Source organism: Polyodon spathula, chromosome 14 (genome assembly GCF_017654505.1).
Source record: "Polyodon spathula isolate WHYD16114869_AA chromosome 14, ASM1765450v1, whole genome shotgun sequence".
NCBI lineage: Eukaryota > Metazoa > Chordata > Actinopteri > Acipenseriformes > Polyodontidae > Polyodon > Polyodon spathula.
Window position 1 is genome coordinate 14,841,331 of NC_054547.1, and position 23,985 is coordinate 14,865,315.

At 37.7% G+C, this 23,985-nt stretch overlaps 1 protein-coding gene across 3 annotated transcripts in view; it reads left to right on the forward strand.

Annotated features, from left to right (window-relative positions):
• Positions 1–22,936, forward strand: part of LOC121326997 (discoidin domain-containing receptor 2-like) — a 45,265-nt gene extending 22,329 nt beyond the window's left edge. For 2 of the 3 annotated variants that reach the window (XM_041270716.1, XM_041270715.1), the window contains 17 exons: positions 5,187–5,294; positions 12,034–12,136; positions 12,482–12,713; positions 13,040–13,187; positions 15,128–15,233; positions 15,581–15,764; positions 15,985–16,228; positions 17,225–17,296; positions 17,386–17,418; positions 17,579–17,715; positions 18,169–18,385; positions 18,962–19,191; positions 19,671–19,798; positions 19,983–20,180; positions 20,274–20,508; positions 20,854–21,003; positions 21,361–22,936. In XM_041270716.1, coding sequence (XP_041126650.1) covers positions 5,189–5,294; positions 12,034–12,136; positions 12,482–12,713; positions 13,040–13,187; positions 15,128–15,233; positions 15,581–15,764; positions 15,985–16,228; positions 17,225–17,296; positions 17,386–17,418; positions 17,579–17,715; positions 18,169–18,385; positions 18,962–19,191; positions 19,671–19,798; positions 19,983–20,180; positions 20,274–20,508; positions 20,854–21,003; positions 21,361–21,492 — 2,655 coding nt within the window. In that variant the 5' untranslated portion in view covers positions 5,187–5,188 and the 3' untranslated portion in view covers positions 21,493–22,936. The remainder of the gene's footprint in view (positions 1–5,186; positions 5,295–12,033; positions 12,137–12,481; positions 12,714–13,039; positions 13,188–15,127; positions 15,234–15,580; positions 15,765–15,984; positions 16,229–17,224; positions 17,297–17,385; positions 17,419–17,578; positions 17,716–18,168; positions 18,386–18,961; positions 19,192–19,670; positions 19,799–19,982; positions 20,181–20,273; positions 20,509–20,853; positions 21,004–21,360) is intronic. The other variant, XM_041270717.1, reaches the window with a different exon arrangement.
• Positions 22,937–23,985: the final 1,049 nt, after the last annotated feature.

Consider the following 23,985-nt stretch of genomic DNA (forward strand, 5'->3'; position numbering starts at 1 on the left):
CACGGCTGCCACATCGTTTCCCTTCCGGGTCGATGATTTAGGGTACCGTAGCTCCATACATTTCTAGATGGCCAACTTCCGCCTAACCCTGGGAATGAACTGTTGGGCCATCCAGTCCAGGGTACTCTGTTCCCTTTACACCGCATCCTCGCAGGTCAGGAAGGAGATCTAACATCAAGAATCATTCGATCTCTGTCATCGTTGTATTTGTAATTTTAAAATGATTGCCCCCAGCAAATTTAGGTGATGGTCTCATTGGGTATATTTCCTGGTTAAATAAATAAATATATTTTAAATGATTATTTACAGTTAAGGGTAATAATAATAATAGCATCAGTAAGAAAACAAATTTAAATTAGATGGATATACTAATTGTATCAATTTAATATGCGATTAAAACTGAGATTAACTAAGATTAATTTTTTTAATCATGAGATTAATCAGATTAATTAAAAAAATTTTTTTAATCATCGCTTTATATATATTATATCTATATATATATATATATAATATATATATATATATATATATATATATATATATATATGTGTGTGTGTGTGTGTGTATGTGTTATTTATTTTACAAGATAGTGAGGAACAATGCATGCCTGTTGCTACTGAGGTGATTGGTCCAAATCTCTTTGTGAACTGTTAGTCTAGACGACATCCATTTGCACTCAGACTTGCGGCAGGCAGTCGAAGTTCGAGGGTATACCATGGACAGTTACAATGTTTCTTCACTGTTCTGGTTGTAAGCAGGGCAACTGTGTCGATGATCTGAGTAAGGGTGGCATTGTAGAGGGACACTGCCTCATCAACCGAAGACAGAAGAGTACCAATCAGAGGGAAAGAAGAGATACATTCAGAGAGTATTATAGAATTCAGCAGCTTTTTGGGACTGAAGGAAATAACAGTATCAGTAGTAGCTGATGGTGCAAGAAGATTAATATTGGCAGTGATTAAGAAATGGTCAAAGAGAGAGACCTCTGAGACTGAGAGATTAGAGATATCAAGACCCCTGGTGATGAGTAGATCCAGGGTGTGTCCACGGGTGTGACTGGAGATGCTGACAGATTGAGAGAGTTGTAGAATTTTGTCAGTTGAAGTGCAGATTAGGAAAAGGAATTGCGAGAACTCAGCAATAAAAGCTGAGTTATTCTTTGGTGGACGATCGACAACAGCAAGGTTGAGGGACATGGAAAAGGGGAGCTTGATAGTGAGATGCTCAAACGGAGAGAAGGCTGGCATAGAGAGAGTTGAGGTGGCAAGCACAGAGTTAGCAACCTCATGAGATAAACACAGCACTCAATGAACGATCCTGTAATTAACTATTATTTGAAGTTGTATGTTGCTTTGTTTTATTCACAAATCTACTATTGTGTCCCTCTGTCCCTTTCTCTCTCAGACTCTCACTCTCTCCCTCACTAGCTGTCTTGTTCGAGTGAGGTCACGGCAGTTGTTTTCTATTTTGCAGCTGGATAAAAATGAGTGGTATATATATATATATGTTAAATAAACATGGACTTCCACCAGCGAGATAGTAGAGGCTGGATAGTATTGTGCTGAGTTTGCCTTTCCTCAGATAAAGAACAGAGTGCCTGCTGTGGGAGAGCATACTCGTCTCTCATTCCGAAACAGTAGAGTGATTGGAAATCACTTCATTCTCAGCTGCGTGAAAGCCAAGAAGTAGTAATTAAATAAACCATGGAACAGGAAAAAGTACAGCTTGCACAGTGATGTTTATGTGAAAGCAAAGCTCAATACCTTTTTAAAAACCACTCCATTTCCTCTTTAGTTAAGCCGATAGTTAAGGGTGATTGTCCTCCATAATAGGGAATTAGTGTTGGTGTAATTTGTATGTGCAAATGGGTTTATTGTGTCTTTTTGGAGTTGATTTATGTAGTTAAATTATTGTTTACAGACAGACGCTCGATTGAGACTTGCTGCCTGCTAGGCTTGGTTGAGGGGAAGGGCAGCAAGTGATTGGCTGAGCTGGTCCTCAATCAGCAGGTGGGCGGGTCTTGACCAAGTGTCTGTCAGACATCTGGTGGAGATGGCTTTAGGCGATTGCAACGCCATACTACTGAGGGGAGCGGTGCATATTTGGGAGGAGGAGAGTGTCCGCTCTGCAGGAACAACAGCCACGCAATCCAGAAACTGCAAGTGGTGCTTGTGAAGGCAATGCCCAGCCAAGGCCATATGAAGCAGCAGGAGTCGTTATATGAATACCGGCTCCTAAGTAGTTTAGTTTAGGGAATAGTGATCCCATGTAATGTATAGCGAGGGTTACGTTGTGTAGCAGGTTCCTGGAGCGGGAAGCCTCGTTTATAAGGCTAGCGCTCGCCCTGTGTGTCACCTTTTATTTGTAGTTTTAGTACTGTGTTTTATTTTGCTTTTGTACAGCTTGCTGTATGTGTCCTCTATGCATTCTCATGGCTGGTAATGTCACATGACCACCTTTATTTACTTTATGTTTTTGTGAATAAATCCTGTGCGCCTGTGCTGGCGTTTCAATTCCACCTCCATTGTCTCTCTGTCATGCATAATCAGCGGCTACCCACACATGTGACTTGAGCACCCTGTCACACTGTAATTTAAACCCCACATACAAATTTTTTTTATTGAAAATAAAACTAAAGAACTTTTGAAAAAAATAATTTGCAATACAATTTTATAAGAATGTTATAATATACTGTATATGATTCCACGTTTCATATAAATAACCGTATATAATGAATCTCTATATTAAAGAGAAACCATCTTTTTAAGGTTACTAATAAATGCTTATAGCAGTTTTAACTTTCAGTGAAATGCATATTTTAAAAAGCTGCTTTAGCCAGTCTTCATTATCGTAGCTGTATATTTATACTTTTATTAACTTCACTGGCGCCTGGTTTCGCCAAATACAAGGTTCTGCCCCAGCTTAAAACATCTTTATAACGCATGATTTGCAACGCAGTTTACACTTGTTTATTAACATACTCTGTTGATGTACAATAAAAATTATAAAGATGATAGCTTTTTCTTACGGTTAACCATTTATTATTAATTAGTCATTTAACAGACGCTTTTATCCAGAATGATTTTACAGAGACTAGGGGGTGAACTATGCATCAACAACTACTGCTGCAGAGTCACTTACAGTAAGACCTCGGTTTTACATCTCATCCGAAGGATTGATTCATGTTAATATTGGTCTAGTCTGATTTTAAAAGATGCCGTGTTTATTACATCTATGAGGCTCCGAGTCATGGCACAGTGTGGTGTCTGGGCAAGAATCAGCAACTCAATCTTCAACCGAGCAGCAAAAGAGCCAGTCTGGTTTTCATCACCAGTTACAGAGATTCGGGACTCACCTCACTGGAAGTGAAATCAGCTTGTTGTCATGTTGCTTTCCTAATTCTTCATTAGTGTATCATTAAAAAGTCCAGGAGTGATATAAACCGTGCCAGCACATGTTTATATCAGCGAGGTCGAGTAAGTTGTACTTGGCTGGGGATAAAAAAGAGAAATGTAAACTTTATTTTTTTTTTTCATATGCTATGATCTCACTGTCTAAATAACAAAGGTTAGTTCTTAAAATGGCAGGACCAAAGAACGAAAGGAGCAAAAGAATGCAGGCATCAGTTCTTTGCAGCCAACAATACATCTCTGTCAGAACATTGCTGCCTAAAAGGCAGGTGAGATTCCAATTTCTTCGTGAGGTGTGTAAGCATTATAATAATATGTAAAGCTGAGAACTCAAAATTTGATTGGCAAAAAAGGGTTCATAATACTAAATAATTACAGAGATCTCACCACCAGAAGTTGAAAGCAATTCACAAGAGCATGGATTACATTTTCTTCTGCAGATCAAACAAAAACTTTCCATATCGTATACAGCATGATGTTGGTGTTTCTGAAATCTTATGGACTCTGTTGTAATTCTACCATTGCCACTCAGTACAAACATTGACGCATAGCTGTAATAATTACAAAACCTTTAACCCGACACTCTAAACAGCAATGCTTTTACTGGGGACTGAACTAGCAAATATATTCTTTTATTAAGAATAACATGTGTTAACACCAGACTTCCCCAATTAGCTAGGCAATAATTGTATAACATTGGAAATCAAAAATGATTTAACCATATTGTTGGAAATCTCCAACAATGTAGTTTGGTGCTTACAGTTCAAGCAGAGGATTAAAAGACAGAGGATTTGAATTCCAGCTGAGCCATTGAACCACTGTGTTGCTTCAGGCAAGCTGTATGAGTTTTTGGGTTGTTTAGTCCAATTATGTTATAAAAGTGGGTAACTGCATGACTTTATCTATTTCCAGTATACTTTCTGCGCGTCAGTTACCAGAGCTGACCCGGTTCACTTAATATCTTCTGTCTGCTTTTGTTTTTCAGCCTGCTGAGCTCATAAGAGGCAGCCTAGTACAAGCTGGACTAATCACTATCTGGGCAGAAACTAGCAGAACATTAAACCCTTTTTCATTGTATTGTACCTTGTGCAAATAATGTCAAACACAGCTGTCCCGCTGGGACTTGATCCCTTGCTCTATTATTACATGAGCTCAAACGCTAATGGGGTTATGCTAAAAGTTGAATACCAAGGTACCAAGAATACAAGGTAGTGAGAATAAATTACTCCTTGTTATAACTTTTGAAAAAGCTGTAGGCCACCCTACCTTAGTACTATAAGTCTGTATTGTTTATTGAATCTATGAACTTACCATGCTCACCTCTTACCATGCTCGCCTCTTACCATGCTTTACTATCACTGCAATCCACTTTACTTTTACTATGGCATACTGCAGTGACTGTTTGTAGCTAAGCGGTTGCTCACGGTCACATAGGCTGAGGTAATGTCTGACTGGCAGCAAAGCGAAATGTTGAGCCACTCCTGTTGATGCTCAGTCTTTTTTAATCATTTAAAAGCACCTCAAACTGTGTTGTTCAGTTACTTAAAAACAAAACAAAAAATGTAGCAGGCTTTACCTGATTGGTGACTGCTGCAATAGCAGTAAGACTGGAATATCTTTGGATTATACTAACCTAATTTGCAAAAATACTGGTATATATAAGTTATGTGCTTCTTTTGGAATGTTAGGATAATAAATCATCTATAAGAAGAATGTAACATGTCAGGTAAATACATATTTATGTATTTATTTACTTATTTGACTTTTATATTTTAGGAATGGAACTTTTTTCTCTTTCTGAGATGAAATACCTTCCCAAGATGCACTTCATTCTGTTGATGCTGCTGTATCTATTAGGAGCTGCAAGAACTCAAGTCAATCCAGGTGAGATTTTTTTCATTTTTATCTATGAGAGATTTATTTTCCAGTGCTGTCAGTAGGTGTCTGACTGTGAAGGAGGTGTCCACATTAAACAAACAAATACCATTTTAATTTAAAGACAAAAACTATTTTTGAGCTATGCCAATAGGTGGATTGTGCGGTTTTACAAGCAAACATACAGTACAATATTTTCAAATACAAATGGTAAAAAGTGCTCCTGGAAGGAAATCTTTTGCTTTTTCTGCAGTTTCAGATTGGAATGCATTGCCGATGGGACTTAGATCAGAGATTTCCCCTCGGCTATTAACAAATGTGTTCTTCCACTATCTGAAGAAGCCATGTGTATGTGTATGACGTGTAGTGTTTAAAATGTGTATTCTGTGCTTTCTTGAGATTGAAATTTGCAGTTGGAAGCCGTTATAAACAACTAATTATAACTCATATGGCCTTTTTCCAATAAAAATTTAAATATACTGTACAATAATACTGATTAGATCTGAGTTATTTTGCTTTAATGTTGATTTTGAATCATTTTCTCAGTATCATATTCCACCTGACATTAAGGGTGTTTGTGAAATCATGGTGGCCAACTCAAAATGCAGTTACATTTCAACACTGTTGGCTCCATATTAATATCTTCATCTGATTTATTTGGAACCAATACCGAGTCAAGAGGTAAGATTATAAGGATTCAGACAATGCCAGGTGGATTCTTAGACGGAGAGATGATTCAAATTCAATATTTGAGCAACAGCTCTGAGAACCACAAAGAGTAATTGTAAACTTCCTACAAAATATATAAAAAGATGTGTTAAAAAAGAATGAAGTGACATTTGAAGCTATTCACTCTTTAAAAATATACGGAAAGCTTATCTGTGAAATTCCGAGCAATAATGTGATGTCTCGCGGTCTTACATAAAGCCACAGACAAGACTGCTTAAAATATTTGTGTGTCATGACAACACCGCCATTGTATTTAAGCAGCAAAGCAGAACGCGAGGTTACTGGTTACTGAAGTAGAAAGCAGCTGAAAATCACATTTAATTTACTAAGGAGAACATACCATTACATTTGCTCCAATATAATATGTTTATTGACTAGCTGTGACAGAAATAACTATATGATTCATCATAAACTGGCCTGTATTTTTTTTTCACTGCACATCCCCGTCACAAATTAGAAGAAAATGCAGATAAAAATTGCATTGTCACATTAAAAGTTGATCATTTTTCTCTATAGTTACTATACATCAGATTTCACAAACATCATGATAACCATGAAAAAAATACAGTCTTAATCATAAAATATACTAGATGGACTAAGTTTAATACTGTACCAAAAGATTGAAAACATGTTAAAAATGCAGAATGCCATGGCCAGCAGTAAGCTGAGAAATGCAGATATTTCTCCTACAGCTATGCAGTGGTACTTGATAGCATTTCAAAAGAGGATAATTGTACAGTGGGGGATCCAGATTCACATTACATTTTAATTTCAGTCTTTTTTTTTGGCAGACTATACACAACCCTCAAAAGTCTCTTGATCTTGTCTGGAGTATTTTGAAGCAAACAAACAAAATGTAAACAGATCGTAAACTTTCCTCTCCTGGCTACAGTCAGTTAGAGGAAGAAAGTGCTTCCGCCATTTATAATGCATTCCTTGTTTTCTAATAGAATAGAGTCTGCGAAGGAATGAAGAACAAGGACCAGAAAGATTAGTTTACTTCAGGTAAACTAGTCCAAGTTTAAAACTAATTGGGCTCTATGAAACGTGCTGTAACTTTTATCTTTTAAGTCGAATAATGAATCCAACATTTTACACACTCAAATATAAAGTCTTCATCACATTGATCCCCCTCGCAGATGTAATTGTACATTCATTCAGTCTTCCAGGCTGTGGGTTTGTAACTTGCACAATGGTTTATCATTCAATAGACATCGCTGGAGCCTGTGGCTAAGACATTCCAGACATTTTCAAAGCAAGAAAGAACGTACAAATTAGCCTGTGAGTCTGTCTGTGTGTTTCCCAAAAATACATAGCCTCATATGAATCATAAGATTACATATTTACAAAACAGTACACTAGATAAACAACAGAAAAAAAAAGAATACACATACTGTAAACAGGATGTAACTATATTGTGTTGTTATATTGCCATAGATATGGGGGGATAAAGAGGCACCTTTCTGCATAAGAAGTGAATATAGTATAGAGCCACTAAGGGGGACCTACATGTGTGCATTGGTATTTTTCCCTCCCTAACACAGTGAGTTTGGCATACATTTGCAATCTGTAACAAACTACCAGTACACTCCTAGTGTTCATTTTTATACTATAGAAATACATATTAAGAAAATCCGGAGGGTAGTTATTTTATGTATCTATTGCACAATTAGCAATGTAAAGGCATGTTTACACTGAAGCAATTTGCCATGTCTGTGGCGGCAATGATGCGGTATCACTTCAAGCGTAAATGGGAAATGTCGGTAAATTGTAGCCACACATCATTCTGCCACTGAACAGTGTTGCCAAATTTTAAGGAGTCGCGGGTTGATAATGTAATTAGATTAGTGGTATAACTAAAAGATGGAACTGTTCTAATGTTTGCAATACTGTTTCGGATACAGCGCTAGCGTTAGTATTTTAATAAACGGATCACGCGGTTAATTCGGTTGCTGGTCTGGCATGAATGTTGATTTGTCCCTTCAGGTCTTCCGTACGCATTTGTTGATAGTGACGTGTGGATGAGCTGTACTGGGGCTTGTAGTTTTTATCAAATTTATACGCGGTATCTTTTCTTACGAAAGCTTTTCATTTTTATGCATAGACATGCTTTCAGTTAAAACAAATAATTGGACTATTTTTGAAGTGACTTTCGGCTATAAGCTATGCAGAAATCTACAATTTCCAGTCAAATTTGGTCTGTTTTGAAAGCATCTCTAGAGGAGGGATGATGTTTTCTTTGGTTTCGGGTTTTGTTGTTGTTTATGGCTATTTTTATCATACATGTTTTTTTTTTTCTTTCTATAATGTCAGACCTAACGCAGAACTGCAATCACCACGATTCCCTGTATAGTGTATATCACGTCCTTCCCGTCTTTTTCATTCTGGAACTGTAGTGCATTCAATAAAATTACGAATCACACTACGTTCAGTATTTTTGTTCGTCAGCAATTTAAAAAAAAACGTATTTTTAAAGACTATCAGCCGACAGTTTTGAACAGTTTAATTGTACACTACAATCTGAATATTAGCTATTTTAAAAAAAACAAAAAAACATTTAATCTGGTAGGCCTAAGTAAGTTGTGAGTACCATTACCAGTGTTATTATTATTATTATAAATAAATATATAAATGTGTAGCACTTATTTATAGTTTTGTAATATGTATTAAATCTTAAATGAAAGGGCAGTCATTCACTCCAATCTCCGGGTCTCTGTGACCGATACAAAACAGCTTTAAACCCGTGTTTACGGCCACGATGGTAGGATGCACTTTTGCTGTCAGTTGTCGTCAGTATTTTTACAAAAAAAAAAGTGTTTTCCTTCTTAAAATAGTACTGTAGTTTGTAATAGAAGTACTAATGTCCTCTTCAGTGCATCACAAGGACGACTATGTACGAAATTTGACAACAAACATTTAAAATGCGCGCTGGTTATCAACAGAAGAGATAAATGTACAACTTGATGAAGCTGTGCGAGATGCTATGTGTATCCACAATAGCAGAACAGTTAATGGCATGCGTGTTCTGCATAATAAAAAGCAAGTGATGGCTAAATTCTATCTGTATGCCTTCCATTCTTTTCATTAGTCTATTGTGATATTCAGAATGAATAGTGAAAAATATCACGCATACCACGACAGGTCCCAAAGGCATCATTGATACTGAACACTAGCAAATGATGTTAACGCGAGTTTTGTGGAAATGGTGGTAAACCGCCAAATTCCCGGCAATATCGTTGTGTGTAAACGGTGAATTAAAAAAAAAAATGAAATGCAGCATTAGTGCAGTACAGATACTGCATTTTTTGTGGGAATACGGCTTAAGTTTGAGAAATTTGAGATTCCAATTTTAAAAGGGGTTTGAAACACGACTGCATGGTACATGTGAGCACAGTTCTATATGATATATGATGGGTGTCTTCTGTATGTGGGTTGGAGTCCGCGGTTAGACAGCAAACATCATGGAACAAGCAAGCCTTTGAGCCTGCAGGATGGAAAAAATCAGCATGAAAAACGACTCTGCAGCTCCGAGCTGTTGTGGGTTTCTGTGCAACTGCCAAGGCCAGCAGTCCAGAGGGACTGCTGAGGGCTTCATTCAGTAACAAACCAGGACCAAGCCTGGTATTTTTCCACTATGAAAAATTTATATTTTTAGAGACTTCATTTGATGAAGTAGTTGATATTATCAGTATATTATGTTAAATGTAGCTATCACTGCACTCGTTCTCCTTAAAAGGAATCAATTCAGTACCATGCTAGGATGTCACAGTGGCTTTGCTTTCCCTCTTTATTATTATATTATATTATTATTATTATTATTATTATTATTATTATTATTATTATTATTATTTATTATTATTAACTATGATCTCTAAGGGTCATGTCTTCCAAAATTAGGATGACCATATGATTCCATGTACACAGGGACAGTTTGGAACTAACACCCCAATGCATTCTGGTAAGTATAGTCCTGCTGTCGCAGGTAAAATGTACCAGAATGTGTTATGATGTGAGTTGAAAAGCCTGAACTGTCCCAAATGGTTTTAGTGTACATGGAGTCATATGGTAACCCTATCCAAAATCCACATAGAGGCTCCCCCTTTCTTATTTATGCCACGACAGACTATAGTAACCCTGGATCAGAAACACACTCAGATCACACTCTATAACAAAAGGTTGTGCTGACCAAAGGGTGATCAGCGTCAGTTGTCCATCTGGAAAGATGTTTTTTTATATGCTATTCAGCTCTATTTAATTTTTTTTTTAATTTAGTCTTTGCCAATTTTTTTTCTGCCAGTTTTTCTCCCCAATTTTGTAATGCCCATTTTTTATTTGTATCCCGGTTCACCGCTTGCAACCCCCTGTCAACTCAGGAAACGGAGGCTGGCTCTTTCACACATAAGTTTTTGTTATTATCATTGTCACAAGGACAGTGAGACCCTCTTGTGCATGCTATAATGTATCTGTTCCAATTTATGACCTGATGAGTCCCTGCCAGAACCCATCCAAATGACCTGGTCTGGCTTCTCGGGGACAATAATTACTAGTTCAGAGAGCGCAGAGAAACCATGGATTTAAATGAGTTAACTGAAAGTCAAGTAAACCATTTTTTCTGTCAGCTACACATTTTCTTTAACAAGATGAAAACTAGATTTGCTCCTAATTAGATATAAAAAAGCTCACAAAACACACAAGCCATCTACTACTGAAAACAAGAGGAGGTGAAAATAGTCCTAAAAGCCCATGAAAAACAGGTCTTTTTTATTCACATACTGCATGGCATAAATGGTTTTGCACTGTCTAGGATTTAAGTTTTGCCAGAATAATGTGTTGATCTCTTCTTTAATAAAATGACTGATTTGTTAAACAGCTTTCAAGAGCAGACAGCCTGAAAGTGAATTGAAAATATATACACGGTAGAAAAGCAGTTTAATTGATGTTTAAGCTTCTGTGTGGCTAATATCCAAGCTTTATGTCTTGGTTTACATTGAAGAAGAAATTTGACCTAAAATGTTTATGTTTTGATTAAATCAATGGGAGTGAACTGCATGGGTCAATTGCAAAATAAAGTGCTTTAGTGTTCAATGTGGGTTCTAATTGGTTAAAGGATAGACTAAAAATGTAAGCTTCTTCCATGTGGCCAGCTCCTTATAAAGACAAGCTCACCTTAGTTTAGTTTACTGTTGTAAAATATAGCATCAATCAGTGGGAAATACATACAGTATGTTGAATATCTTGATACAGTGTTGGGAGAACACAGGCAGGCTTTATGATAACTGTGCAAACCTACCTATACATATACAGTATACACCTATATATAGGTATGCATTAAGTCATTTTTGTGAACACTATATCTGCAGTTACTTTTAATTGTATTAAATGGATATACGCCTCATGGACCACACATTGTATTTATTGTTTTACCTGGTATTTCATAGCCAGCAACACAAACACTGTTTGGGCTGGCAGGAGTTATGTACTGATCAATGAAAGACAGACAACGATAATCCAAAGTGCAAAAATGTTTATTTATAATCCTGGTCTGGTGACCACAAATAATAACCACAGGCAATACACAGCAATGTGTACTGCACTGTTCTAACTAACGGGTTGCAGTCCCAAATAATAACACAGTCCATTTACACACACAAATACACATGCTATCACAAGTCCTGATTCCACTCTGATTACAGAATAATATACATAGTTTGTGGCAGTGTAAAAATTCTTGCATGGTCAGGTGCTCACTAGCAACCAGTCAGAATTGTCTATGACATTATAAATCACAGTATACCAGCACTAAAACATTGGTTATCATGACATCTATGTGTTATTGTTGTGACTGTGAGCTGTGGTATATTGTTCACACCAGAAAGTAAAATTGTCTGGGATTAGGAAATGTTCTCTTGTCATTATAAAATCGACAATAAGCTCTTAACTTGTCTGAAGCCATTTCGATTGCTAAACTTCCTTTCAGAGAGGCTTTTAAAGTGGTTTTAATGATGAAATGACATTGTAGGTGTGTGCCGCTATCCTCTTGGAATGTCTGGTGGGCAGATTCAAGACGAAGATATCACAGCATCCAGTCAGTGGTCTGAATCTACCGCAGCTAAATATGGAAGGTACATTATTATTTTCATTCTTTGAAGATAATGATGTTTATACACTGGCCCTTGAACAATTGCATATTGACTATAGTACTGAGATAAAAAAAAAAATACTAATTTATTGAGTGAATAATAATGCCAGGACATTTTTTTATTTAAAGCACACATTTTATAGGCTTTTTTAAAAACAAATCTTCTGGTTACATACATGATGTATTATGTGTTTAACTTCAGAGTGTCTTGAAGTTTGATTGATAAGTGCCATAGAACAGGGAAAAAACACCAGGTCATAAAGCTATACTGTTTTTTTTGTACTGAATCCACTCAAAGAGAAGAGTGCTTTTTATTTTTTTTATCCAGGCTTGATTTTGAAGAAGGGGATGGAGCTTGGTGCCCCGAGATCCCCGTGGAGCCAGACAACCTGAAAGAGTTCCTTGAGATTGACCTGCGCACTCTGCACTTTATAACCCTGGTGGGGTCACAGGGGCGCCATGCTGGGGGCCACGGCAATGAGTTTGCTCAGATGTACAAAATCAAATACAGTCGGGATGGGAGCCGCTGGATATCTCGGAAGAACCGCCTTGGGAAGCAGGCAAGTGTTGTGCAGCTCTCCCAAGAAACTAGACCAAGTGGCCGTGAGCATCAGGACAGCTATAAGGACAGCTCACATTGGTCAGCCTGGTTCAAATTCATTTCACATTGTCCTGTACTGAGAAACACTGCTTTTTATTATTTAATATATTATTGTTATTATATATTGTTTATTTTTTATACATATTTTTGTGATGTTCTAAGTGAACCAGATTGTTTAATCTAGAGGTTGCAATATTTTGCTTATGTATATTCCACTTTTTTATTTCTAATGTTCATATCATGCCTATTATTGAAGGTTAATCTGTTTCTTTGATTGTCTTAAAGTTAATCGAAGGGAACAAAAATGCCTATGACATTGTCCTGAAGGACCTGGAGCCTCCCATTATCGCCAGGTTCGTCCGATTTGTCCCTGTGACTGATCACTCCAGGAACGTGTGCATGAGGGTGGAGCTCTATGGGTGTGAGTGGTTAGGTGAGTTCCAATCACTGTCAAAGCTGACCTGATCATTTCAGCACTCAATTTAATGTAACACATTTAGCATTTCACATTTATATTATATGTTTAATTGCTTAATTGTCTGCTAATCCTTATTGATGATAATAAAACATTAAGCTCACAGGAACCTCAATGGACACAAAGCCTTGCCTTTCTGGGGAATTGGTTTCTGCATGATTTGAGTGGTTGCTGTGAGGGACAGAGAGAGATGCTGAATGTGAGCGCATTAGCTGTGAAGTAAGAAGAACCCAGAAATGTGTCTGGAGTGGAAGAGATAAAGAACATGATTGTCTGAGACAAAAGAAGATAGCAGAGAGCGAGGGCAGGAGAAAGGACGATTGGGAGAAAAATGGAACAAAGGATTTATTATTTTGGCTTGAACCCAGCCCAGACAGTGATTCGTTGTTCCACCAGTCGTTCAATAAAAATTAAACCGGTCACGTTTTGGACCCCACTTGGTCTCCCTGAGTCTTGCGTCACTAAAAGACGCAAGGACCGTTACAGTATGTTGGTGTCTGTAATACAGCATAGAGTTAGGGACTGAGAATCAGATCCCAATCTTGAGCCACAGCAGATGGATGTGACTTTACCTGTACACCACTCCACTAAGTCTGCTACTGTAGATAGATAACAGAAAAAAAAAAAACTAGACAATCCACAATTGAACGCAAAAGGATTTTCAATCCCTAAACAGCAGCTAGCCCTGCAATATCTTTGAAGATCGTTTGGCACACACCAGTTCCAAAACCATTGTTTTGTTCCTTTACTGTACAGCCATCTGTGGACAATATGTATTTCACCACAGGCAATTAAATAAAGTGCCATAATATTAAAGACATGGAAAAAATCTACTTAAGTGTTAATTAATAAAGCTGTCTGGATGGCTGGTAGGTTTAATTAGAAAAGACAGTACTGCTTTGTCATTTCTTATATAAATCCAGCTTTATTGCACACAGTCAGAATCTCAGAATGTGCTAAGTCTAATGTGTAGTTGTTTCCTTGTATTGTTGTTGGCTCTCTGTAGTATAACTCCAGCAAGGTTTTCCATTGTTGATTTCTTTACATTCTTTTATCAGAACATGAACTATATATATAAAAAAAAAACAGAGCTCATCTATTACAAAACCAATAAAAAGGGAAGACAGTGAATTTTAAACAGAAGCAGAAACGTACTAGCAGCAGTGGTTGTGGGACTTTGAATCAGATTGTTCTTGTTAGAATCTAGCACTTTATATACAGTAGGTTCACTTTATAGAGGAAACAGTTTGTATTTTTTGGATGTATTCACTGTTACTCTATTTATCAGTTCATCAAAGGGTCAAAATATCAACAAGTGCTGTTGGATTTTACATAATTTACCAGATCCAGAATAGATTCATGATTACAAAGATCTCCTCATTATTCAGCAGTCTAGCCTTAAATTATTCACATTCAGATGTGTTTTTCCAACTGAGGTGTGGTATGATTTCCATTGTTCTATGGAAATGCTGAGGTCTATTCAAATGGTAAAAATATGACCAAATCTGGCATTGTACTTCCCACACTCATGGATAAAGATGAAGGTTTTCACAAAGTCCCCTTATTTTAATGATTTAACTGGTGGTGGTATTTACATCCATCACTGTTTAGATCAATTAAATATACCCCATTATCTTTAGATATTAAATAGACCCCCAAATAGACCCTTGTTTAACTTGACTTTATTCGGGAACACACAGAAGCAACTAAATTGGTTCCCCAAACTTTTGTTTTTATGCTCCACAATTACCAAATGAGCACATCTTTAATCACACATCTGCAGTGTCTTTTAGCACACGCAACCACTCTTTTAAGATTTACATACATATTACATACATTGTTACGCTGATCATGGTGCTGTTAATAAGAAGATCTAACAAACCATGATTTTTCCACAGATGGTCTGGTCTCCTATAATGCTCCAGCAGGCCAGCAGATCATTGTGCCAAGAGGATCTAATGTTTACCTCAACGACTCTGTTTATGACGGCGCTGTTGGTTACAGGTACATGGCTGCTTTTTCTACTTAACTGAAATTGTACTGTAACAATTTTTTATTTGTGCTTCACTTACAGCAATGTAAAATGTACTGTAGAAAACCAACTGAAAACTACTGCTACCTAGTGGTAGTGAAATATTACAGCGCTGATGCAGATTCTGTCTTTGTTGCATATTCTCTGACATAAACATACACTTTACACAGGGTTACCTACATCAAGTAGAATTGTGATCTGTACATGGTAATACGAATATTAGGTTTAGTTTTTAGTCTCGGTCGGGTTATGTTAAGATTTATTAGAACAGAGAGCCAAGACCCAAAGATGTGTTTAAGAAGAGCTTCCTGTCTTTCAGTATGACAGAGGGTCTTGGGCAGTTGACCGATGGAGTCTGGGGTCTGGATGACTTCACACAGAGCCATGTGTACAATGTCTGGCCTGGCTATGACTACGTGGGCTGGTCCAATGAGAGCTTCACCACCAACTATGTGGAGATTATGTTTGAGTTTGACAGAATCCGGAACTTCACTACAATGAAGGTACAGGAGGATGTTGGAGTTGATACACAATACTGTTACGCTGGTTTATTAGAAAGTTTTACCTGTCAGCTTTTGGACTTCCAGGATATTGTAGTTGTATGTAAATAATCTGTTATGCAAAATCTAAGTTGTGTTCCATATGTTAATTAACACAACTTTCCTTTGAAGTGCTTTTAGTCTGTGAAATGCACTGTGCTTATTTTCAATTATTTTTGTGCAGGTTCACTGTAACAACATGTTTTCGAAGGGGGTGAAGATCTTTCGAGAGGTGCAGTGTTATTTCCGCTCAGAGACCAATGACTGGGAACCCAACCCTATCTCCTCCGTCCTGGTGCTGGACGATGTTAACCCCAGTGCCCGCTTCGTCACCGTGCCCCTTCTGAACCGCATGGCCAGCGCCATCAAATGCCAGTACTACTTTGCTGACACCTGGATGATGTTCAGCGAAATCACCTTCCAGTCAGGTTGGTGCATCTTGTCCTTGATTATTGAATTAAGTAGTGCAGTGCCACCATATTTCATTAAACCAAGGTGAAGAATTAAGTAATCAAGGACCTGGTTGGACCTTGGAGTTGACTGAAAGAGCCACGAGTGAGTACCACTTCTTTAAAGTAAGGGTCTCAAATCCTGGTCCTGGAGGGGCAGTGTCCCTCATTTTTTTGTTACAACTAAACCCTAAATTACTTAATTGGACCAAATAAGTGCTTATTAGAAGCTTAAATGGTCCAATTAAGTAATTCAGGGTGCAGTTGAAACAAAAAACAGGAGGGACACTGGCACTTTAGGACCAGGATTGGAGACTCCTGCTTTAAAGAATAACTAGCCAAAGTTAGTCCTTCCATTCCTGGTCTTTGTTCTAAACCTGTTCTAAATTGTTTAATTTAACCAATTAAACCTCTATCCAGAACATGAAGTAGTTGTATTATTTTACCTGTTAAACCTGGAGTGGAATGGTCCTCCAGGATTGTGATTGGACACCCCTGCTTTAAAGGGAGAGTTTTTTTGTTGGTACATTATCTGAGTTTAGTGAGTGATTGGAACCACAAGAATACACTTCAAACTCTCTTAAGAAACCTTCAACGAAGGTTTCACGAATACTCAACTAATTTAACAAAAATGACAGAAGCATACATCCCATCATGTTGTATGATAAAATTAGAACTATCATTATCATCGTAAATAACCTACATCCACCATTAAGTACAAAAGCAATTGTGTCATGCAGGCTGGCGGACAGACAGACAAGAAAGGTTCCTGGTATACTTCATATGTTCATAGAATTGTGCTAAAGATAAGCAATACTATATACAATATATAAGCGTTCTATAGATATACTGTAAGTGATCACTTAGTTGTGATATAACTATATGGTCTCTGGGCCTTGAAACAGATTGCTAATGGAGCAATCACCCTAACCTACATAGAGATCCCTTATTTTATTATCTTATTTTATCTTTCAGACACAGCCATGTACAACACAACTGGAGCCCCACCAAAAATTCTCCCAGGAACCCCAACCAGCACACAGCCAGGTAAAGAGTCAGCACCTCAGGCATGTCAGCTGATATGGTGGTTTACATCAGAATAGGCTAACAGGCTGCTCAATATTATTTGTTCCTAGCAAAACAGAAAGAAGCACTCGAAGAAACAGAAGGTATCTTAGGACTTTAAACTTTGTTTTTTGTTGTTTTTAAAGGTATTTGAGCAAATAGCTTTAAAAAACATATCAATTATTATATTGTTAATTTATGAAATCGTGCAATAAAAGCTCCCAAACATTTTCTTTTTACTTTTTTCCATCATGATGTCTCCAGGTGATGATCCAACCCACAAAGTGGATGACAGTAACACTCGCATTCTGATTGGCTGTTTGGTGGCCATCATCTTCATCCTGGTTGCCATTATTGTCATCATCCTGTGGAGGCAGTTCTGGCAGAAGATACTGGAGAAGGTAAGGAAGAGGGATTGGACCCCCTTCGCAATGAATTAGTGTGTCTTTTCTAGAAAATTGTATCCAAGTGTGCAGTCATAATATACAAGTGCTAGATGTAAATTAATCACATTTTACAGTAGGAATATGGAACACTTTAGCTTGAGTGGATGTAAACATAAAGATGCATTCATTCTCTAAGGAAAGTTTACTTTAGTATATTTTACGTTAATAAGCATAGTATAGTCATATTCAGATCATTGTAACTATGTATCTCACTAGCTGCCAAAGATTGTTGTGTGTATTGAATTACAAATTAAGAAGTTATACATCACTGTGTATTGATGTTTGAGGTGAAAGACACTGTATACAACCTAAATACAAAAACTATTTACCGGTAGACCGCAATGTCCGGTGATGGGCAGATGAACTTTTTTTGCCGAATGCTTTCCACAATCAGCATACTCCTTTCAGGCTTCTCGGCGGATGCTGGACGATGAACTGACAGCCAGTCTGTCGCTACAGAGTGAGACCTTCACCTATAACAACAACAACAATCGCTCGTCGTCGGCCAGTGAACAGGAGTCCAACTCCACCTACGACAGGATCTTCCCACTGGGGCCCGACTACCAGGAGCCTTCCAGGCTGATCAGAAAGCTGCCCGAGTTTTATCAGGCGGCTGAGGAGGCTGGTGAGAGGAGGGAAAAGGCAGGGGGGTTCAAGGCTGCTGGAACTAGGGGTGCTGGGGAGGGGGGTTCAAGGTTTGCTGGAACTAGGGGTGCTGGGGGTGGCTTCCGTCACATACAGGGGTTACAGTTTCTTTCAGCACCCCCACTATACAAATTGTTTCAGCACTCCTGGGGATGTTGTAAGAGCAAGTCTGAATGGAAATGTTTCAATATGATAGCGGCTTTAAGGTTAGTATTAAGTTCAGTGATTTGGGTAATGTTGGGTTTAGGGTTTGGGTCAGTTAGAGAGAGACAACAAATGATGATAGCAGTGTCATGCATCAGGGTTAAGGTTTGGGTTAGGATTAGGGTTAGAATACAGATGATAGCAGTGTTATCTATTAGGGTTTTGGTTAGGGTTAGAATACAGGGTTACGGATAGGGATGCTGTACACTTTGCTAAATATCATTTTTGTGTTGTTATTTTTACAAGGAATTTAAATGTTTCACTAAAACAGAAAGTTAAATTCATTTTTTACAGCCAGTTCTTTGTCCACAGAGAATTGTGAAGCTGACAGATATATTTCTATTTCTCCCAGCGGCCGGCAGCAGCGGGGTTGTGAAGCAAGCCCCGGCCAGCGGACAGGAGGGTATGCCGCACTACGCTGAGGCCGACATCGTGAACCTGCAGGGAGTGACTGGTAGCAACACCTACGCCGTGCCAGCTGTCACTATGGATCTGCTCTCCGGGAAGGATGTGGCAGTCGAAGAGTTCCCCAGGAAACTGCTTACCTTCAAAGAGAAGCTTGGGGAGGGGCAGTTTGGAGAGGCTAGTGCCCTGTTAACTACTGCTCTCTGTTAATAAATACACTTCTTAAAGCTGTCAAACAACACTAATGTATTCCCAGTGGAAGAATATTGTTAGCCACTGGCAGCATCAAGTCCAGTAATTGGATTACTGGTGGTGTAAGCAGTCTGGTTAGCAGATTCTCTTGGTAATTATTCCACACCCTAAAAACAATACATTGCAAAATGGAAAAACTATTGGAAGATTTGTTAGCTTCAAAAATACAGTATTGCTGTTTATGAACCTGTGTGTCTGGCGAACCCCATTATTCTACAAAGCTACAAAACAGAGTCCTCCTGTGTCTAAAAACAAAAATGTCCATTGTTCTTTTGCTGAGCGCAGTCATAGAAAAAGACTTCTAGTCCAAAGTTTTGTCTTTTTGAATTTTAGTTTCTTTTGCATTTCTAAACCCTGAAAAGAAAACAGAGCATGCCTAAGAAAGTCCTGTTTCTCTAACACAGGTGCACTTGTGTGAGGCTGAGGGAATGTCAGAGTTTACTGACAAGGATTTTTCTTTTGACATCACTGCAAATCAGCCTGTTCTGGTAGCTGTAAAAATGTTACGAGCAGATGCCAACAAGAATGCTAGGTCAGTATACTGTCTGTAATATTCATGCATACTTGAAGTGATTTTAATCATTTAGATACGTGGATATGTGGAGTTTAATATGGATACATGGTTTGGAATGCTTTTATATAGGGTTAATTAATATAAATCAATAATGACAATAATTAATAACTATAACTATATTTTAACATGGGTTCTCTTCTAGAAACGATTTCTTGAAAGAAATTAAGATCATGTCTCGATTAAAAGACCCCAACATTATCCGCCTTCTGGCAGTGTGTATCTGCGATGATCCTCTCTGTATGATCACGGAGTACATGGAGAACGGGGATCTCAATCAGTTCTTATCCCGTCACGAGCCAGAGGGACAGGTCTGTCTGGCCAGCAACACCCCCACTGTCAGGTAAGCCTTGTTCTACTAGCATGTTAACTATTATTAAAACGGCAGTTCATCCCAAGGTAATCTATTTTCTTTGCTTGCTTTTTTTTCTTCCAGTTTTGCTAATATTCAGTACATGGTCACACAGATAGCATCGGGCATGAAGTATCTTTCCTCCCTCAACTTTGTTCACCGTGACCTGGCCACTCGTAACTGCCTGGTTGGCAAGAACTTCACCATCAAGATTGCTGACTTTGGGATGAGCCGCAACCTGTACAGCGGAGACTACTACCGCATCCAAGGGAGAGCCGTACTGCCCATCCGCTGGATGTCCTGGGAGAGTATTCTGTTGGTGAGCCTAAAACATATCGTATCTCACTCTTCAACCAAACCAGTGAATAGTCATCTTTAAATTGAATACATTTCATGACTGCCCTCTGGGTGAGAATGGCATCGTTTGGAAACATCTTGACTGCGATGATTAAGGAGAGGTTATTCCTGTTTTAACCCTGTCATGCATGGCGACCTCATATGAGGATGGATACAAAAACACTTCTGGTTTTCATATAGGGACAATGCCTGTTATGATTGGGTGTTCTGCCATTTTGACTGGCCTCTCCACTTCTGTCTCTAGTCATCTTGTCTGTCATATGAAATTAAACTATGAATTTAGAGTAACTTGTTCTCTATTTCTAAGGGCAAGTTTACCACCGCCAGTGATGTGTGGGCATTTGGGGTAACTCTCTGGGAGACTCTGACGTTCTGCCTGGAGCAGCCCTACTCCCAGCTGTCAGACGAACAGGTCATTGAAAACACCGGCGAGTTCTTCAGGGATCAGGGGCGGCAGGTAAGAGACAAAGACACACGCAGTATATCAGACTACCTGAAAGTAAGTCACGGTACCCTATACTGTACAGTATGTATTTTGTAAATGAAAATTAATGTTTGCAATAACATGTGCCTCAAACTGCACATTTGTGACTGAAATAATGGCTGGAAGTACAGTATTGGTTGATACTGTATTTATGGAATTATATCATTAGTTATAACACCTTCCAATCATCGTGAATTTAGGCATCCAGTCCTTGAGTTAAAAGACTGAATGATTCCAACAACAGTAGGGGGTTTGTAACAGCAGGTTATCTTGAAGCTGTCAATAAAGCAAATCCCTCATAGATCATTGTTACTCATTGTCTGTTTCCAGATCTATTTGCCACAGCCTGCCATTTGCCCGGACCCTGTCTACAAACTAATGCTAAGCTGCTGGAGGAGAGACACCAAAGATCGGCCATCATTTCAAGACATCTACCACAGTCTTCTAGAATGCACCGCCTAGGCGCGCAGTGCTTGCAAAGGCAATGCTTGCAAATTGGACTTATTGTTTGTGTCTTTGTGTAGAAACAAACTTAGTATGTGCAGATGGGAATGTGGGGAAAAGAGGCAATCAAAGGAAGCCAATGAAGGTTGATGAGCATTATTTATACATGAGAATTATCAACTCACTGCCTTTATTTGTTTATTGTGTTGTCACACTACCTAGGCAACGGTTTCAGAGGGAGTGTCTGTGAGGTCCTCCACAGCAAATGAACTGAAAAAGAGAAGGACAAAGGAGCAGTAAGAACGATTGCCAGTGTGAACTATAGTTCAGTGTGCTAAATTCAGAAATATTGGTACTTCTTTCTATTCTGGGGATCTTTTACTGTTATGAAGACCTATTTAAGGGGCTACAAAGGGGACAATATCTCCAAATTATAATATATAACTGTCTTAATAGTAATTGTTGCCTTAATTATGGAAGCCTTTCTTTTTTATCAGTGTTTATACACGTTATATTGGAGGTTGTTTCAGTTTGAAAAAAAAATTAAAACGATACAGAAACTATTGATTTAGCCATTCTTATTAAAAACAAAGACATAAGTGCTCACATAGGTAATCTTACATTTAAAAAATAGGGAACAAGCACTAGTAATGCTGGTGACAATGATGTATAAAGAACTTCATTTTTGTATTTTATTATTTAGATACTTCTGAATAGAAGAGCTGTTTATGGCCATATATTTTATGTATGTATGTATGCAGATTTTATTAAATACATGCACCACAGATACAAAAGTACTATTATGCTATCTTAATATGTTTCCTTTTTTAGAAATACCCTAGAAATGTTGGGCCAGCTGTATTACCTAAAGTGTAGTGTGTGTTTTTGGAACAGGGGTTATAACACATCTGCTCTGTATTCACAGTATAATCTATTTATTAGATTGGTGCTATTTTTATTCGTATTGCCTAATGCCAGTAACATGTAGGACAGTATGTTGAATTGTGGCTAGTTGCATGAGCCATAAAGTAGTCCAATAAAAGTTTATTCTAAATTATTATGTACAAAGAAAACAATGCATGTGAAATCTTAGGGGAATTCCCTGTTCAATCGAATGTTGTGCATTTTTGATCCTCTACTGTTTTTGAACTCCTACGATTTCATGGATTAGACAAAAATGCAGTTTATTTTTGCCTATACTGAAGCCTTCTGTATTAGCTTCCATACACCCACAAATAATTTGTACATTCGCTCATTATCTGTAACACAGAATTCATCTCCATTCTTTCATGTTGCCAATTCCAGATAGGAAAGAAGACTCAACATGTAGCTTTACATATTAGCTTTTTATTTTAAAGGTGGTAAAATGTCTTTTGAAGGTATATTGATTTTCAATGTATTTTATTTATATAGCGCTTTTCATACCACAGTATCTCAAAGCGCTTTACGTGTCAGTTAAAACAGAAAGAAGTATGCAGCATCAAGTAGTGAATTATAAAATAACAAAAAATAATTATAATAATTAATAACAATACAAAAAGCTACATAAAACCAATTAAGAAAACAGGAAATGAATAGGAATGATAGCTAAAACACAAAATGGCAAAAATAAGCAATAAAATAGATTAAAAACAATTATATTTGTAATCAAGTTAAAAAGGCTAACCTATAAAAACAAGTTTTTAATCTTGACTTTAAAATATTGACCTAAGCAGCATCTCTAATAAAAAAAAAGGGCAATCTGGGGGCATTATAACTAAATGCACTTTTTGGGGGTTTGATTAAAAAAAAAGGACTGAAGCATTGAGTTAAATCCTTCAATTGTACAAATTTAACATGTATTGTAAATAGCACCTGCAATATTGTCATATTTCCCTTTATTAGCCTATCCCTTAGAGCGGTTCTTTCCTTAACCGAATCATTAGTATCTCTGTTACCCGGTTCATATAAAACATGATCAATTCCAATGTAAGTAGTGTTACCTAGAGTAGAAATCTGCCAGCTTGCGACAAAGTGTTTCTAAGTGACACTAATTAATGTTCCTTCCTTGTGTTGTCCTTTACATTGTTTTAGCTTCATTTTTAAATAGCCCAACCCCCCCACCCCCCATAGCATACAGATATACGTAGTACTCAAACATGGTGATGTAATAAAGTGGTTCATGGTCAACCCTCTCACCTCAGACTCGAGACATTGTGCTTAACTGCAATGGGAAATATATTTTAAAGACTTATGCAATGTAAAGAAATGCTGGGTTTCAAATACAAGTTGTGCATGCTTTAGGAAGTTTTGTGAAATGAACAAGTTTTTCCATAATGCAAGTGCAATGATATAAGGTTGTTATAGTGTGTTATGGTCACAGCTTCCATTTTTTCAATAATACTGTTTCAATAGCTCTTGCATTCTCTGACTAAAGCGTTCTCACTTTATAATAAATAAGCGAAACAATGTAATGAGCTATACATGTATAGATGCATTGTGTTCTTACGCTCCTGTCCAAATAATTGAACG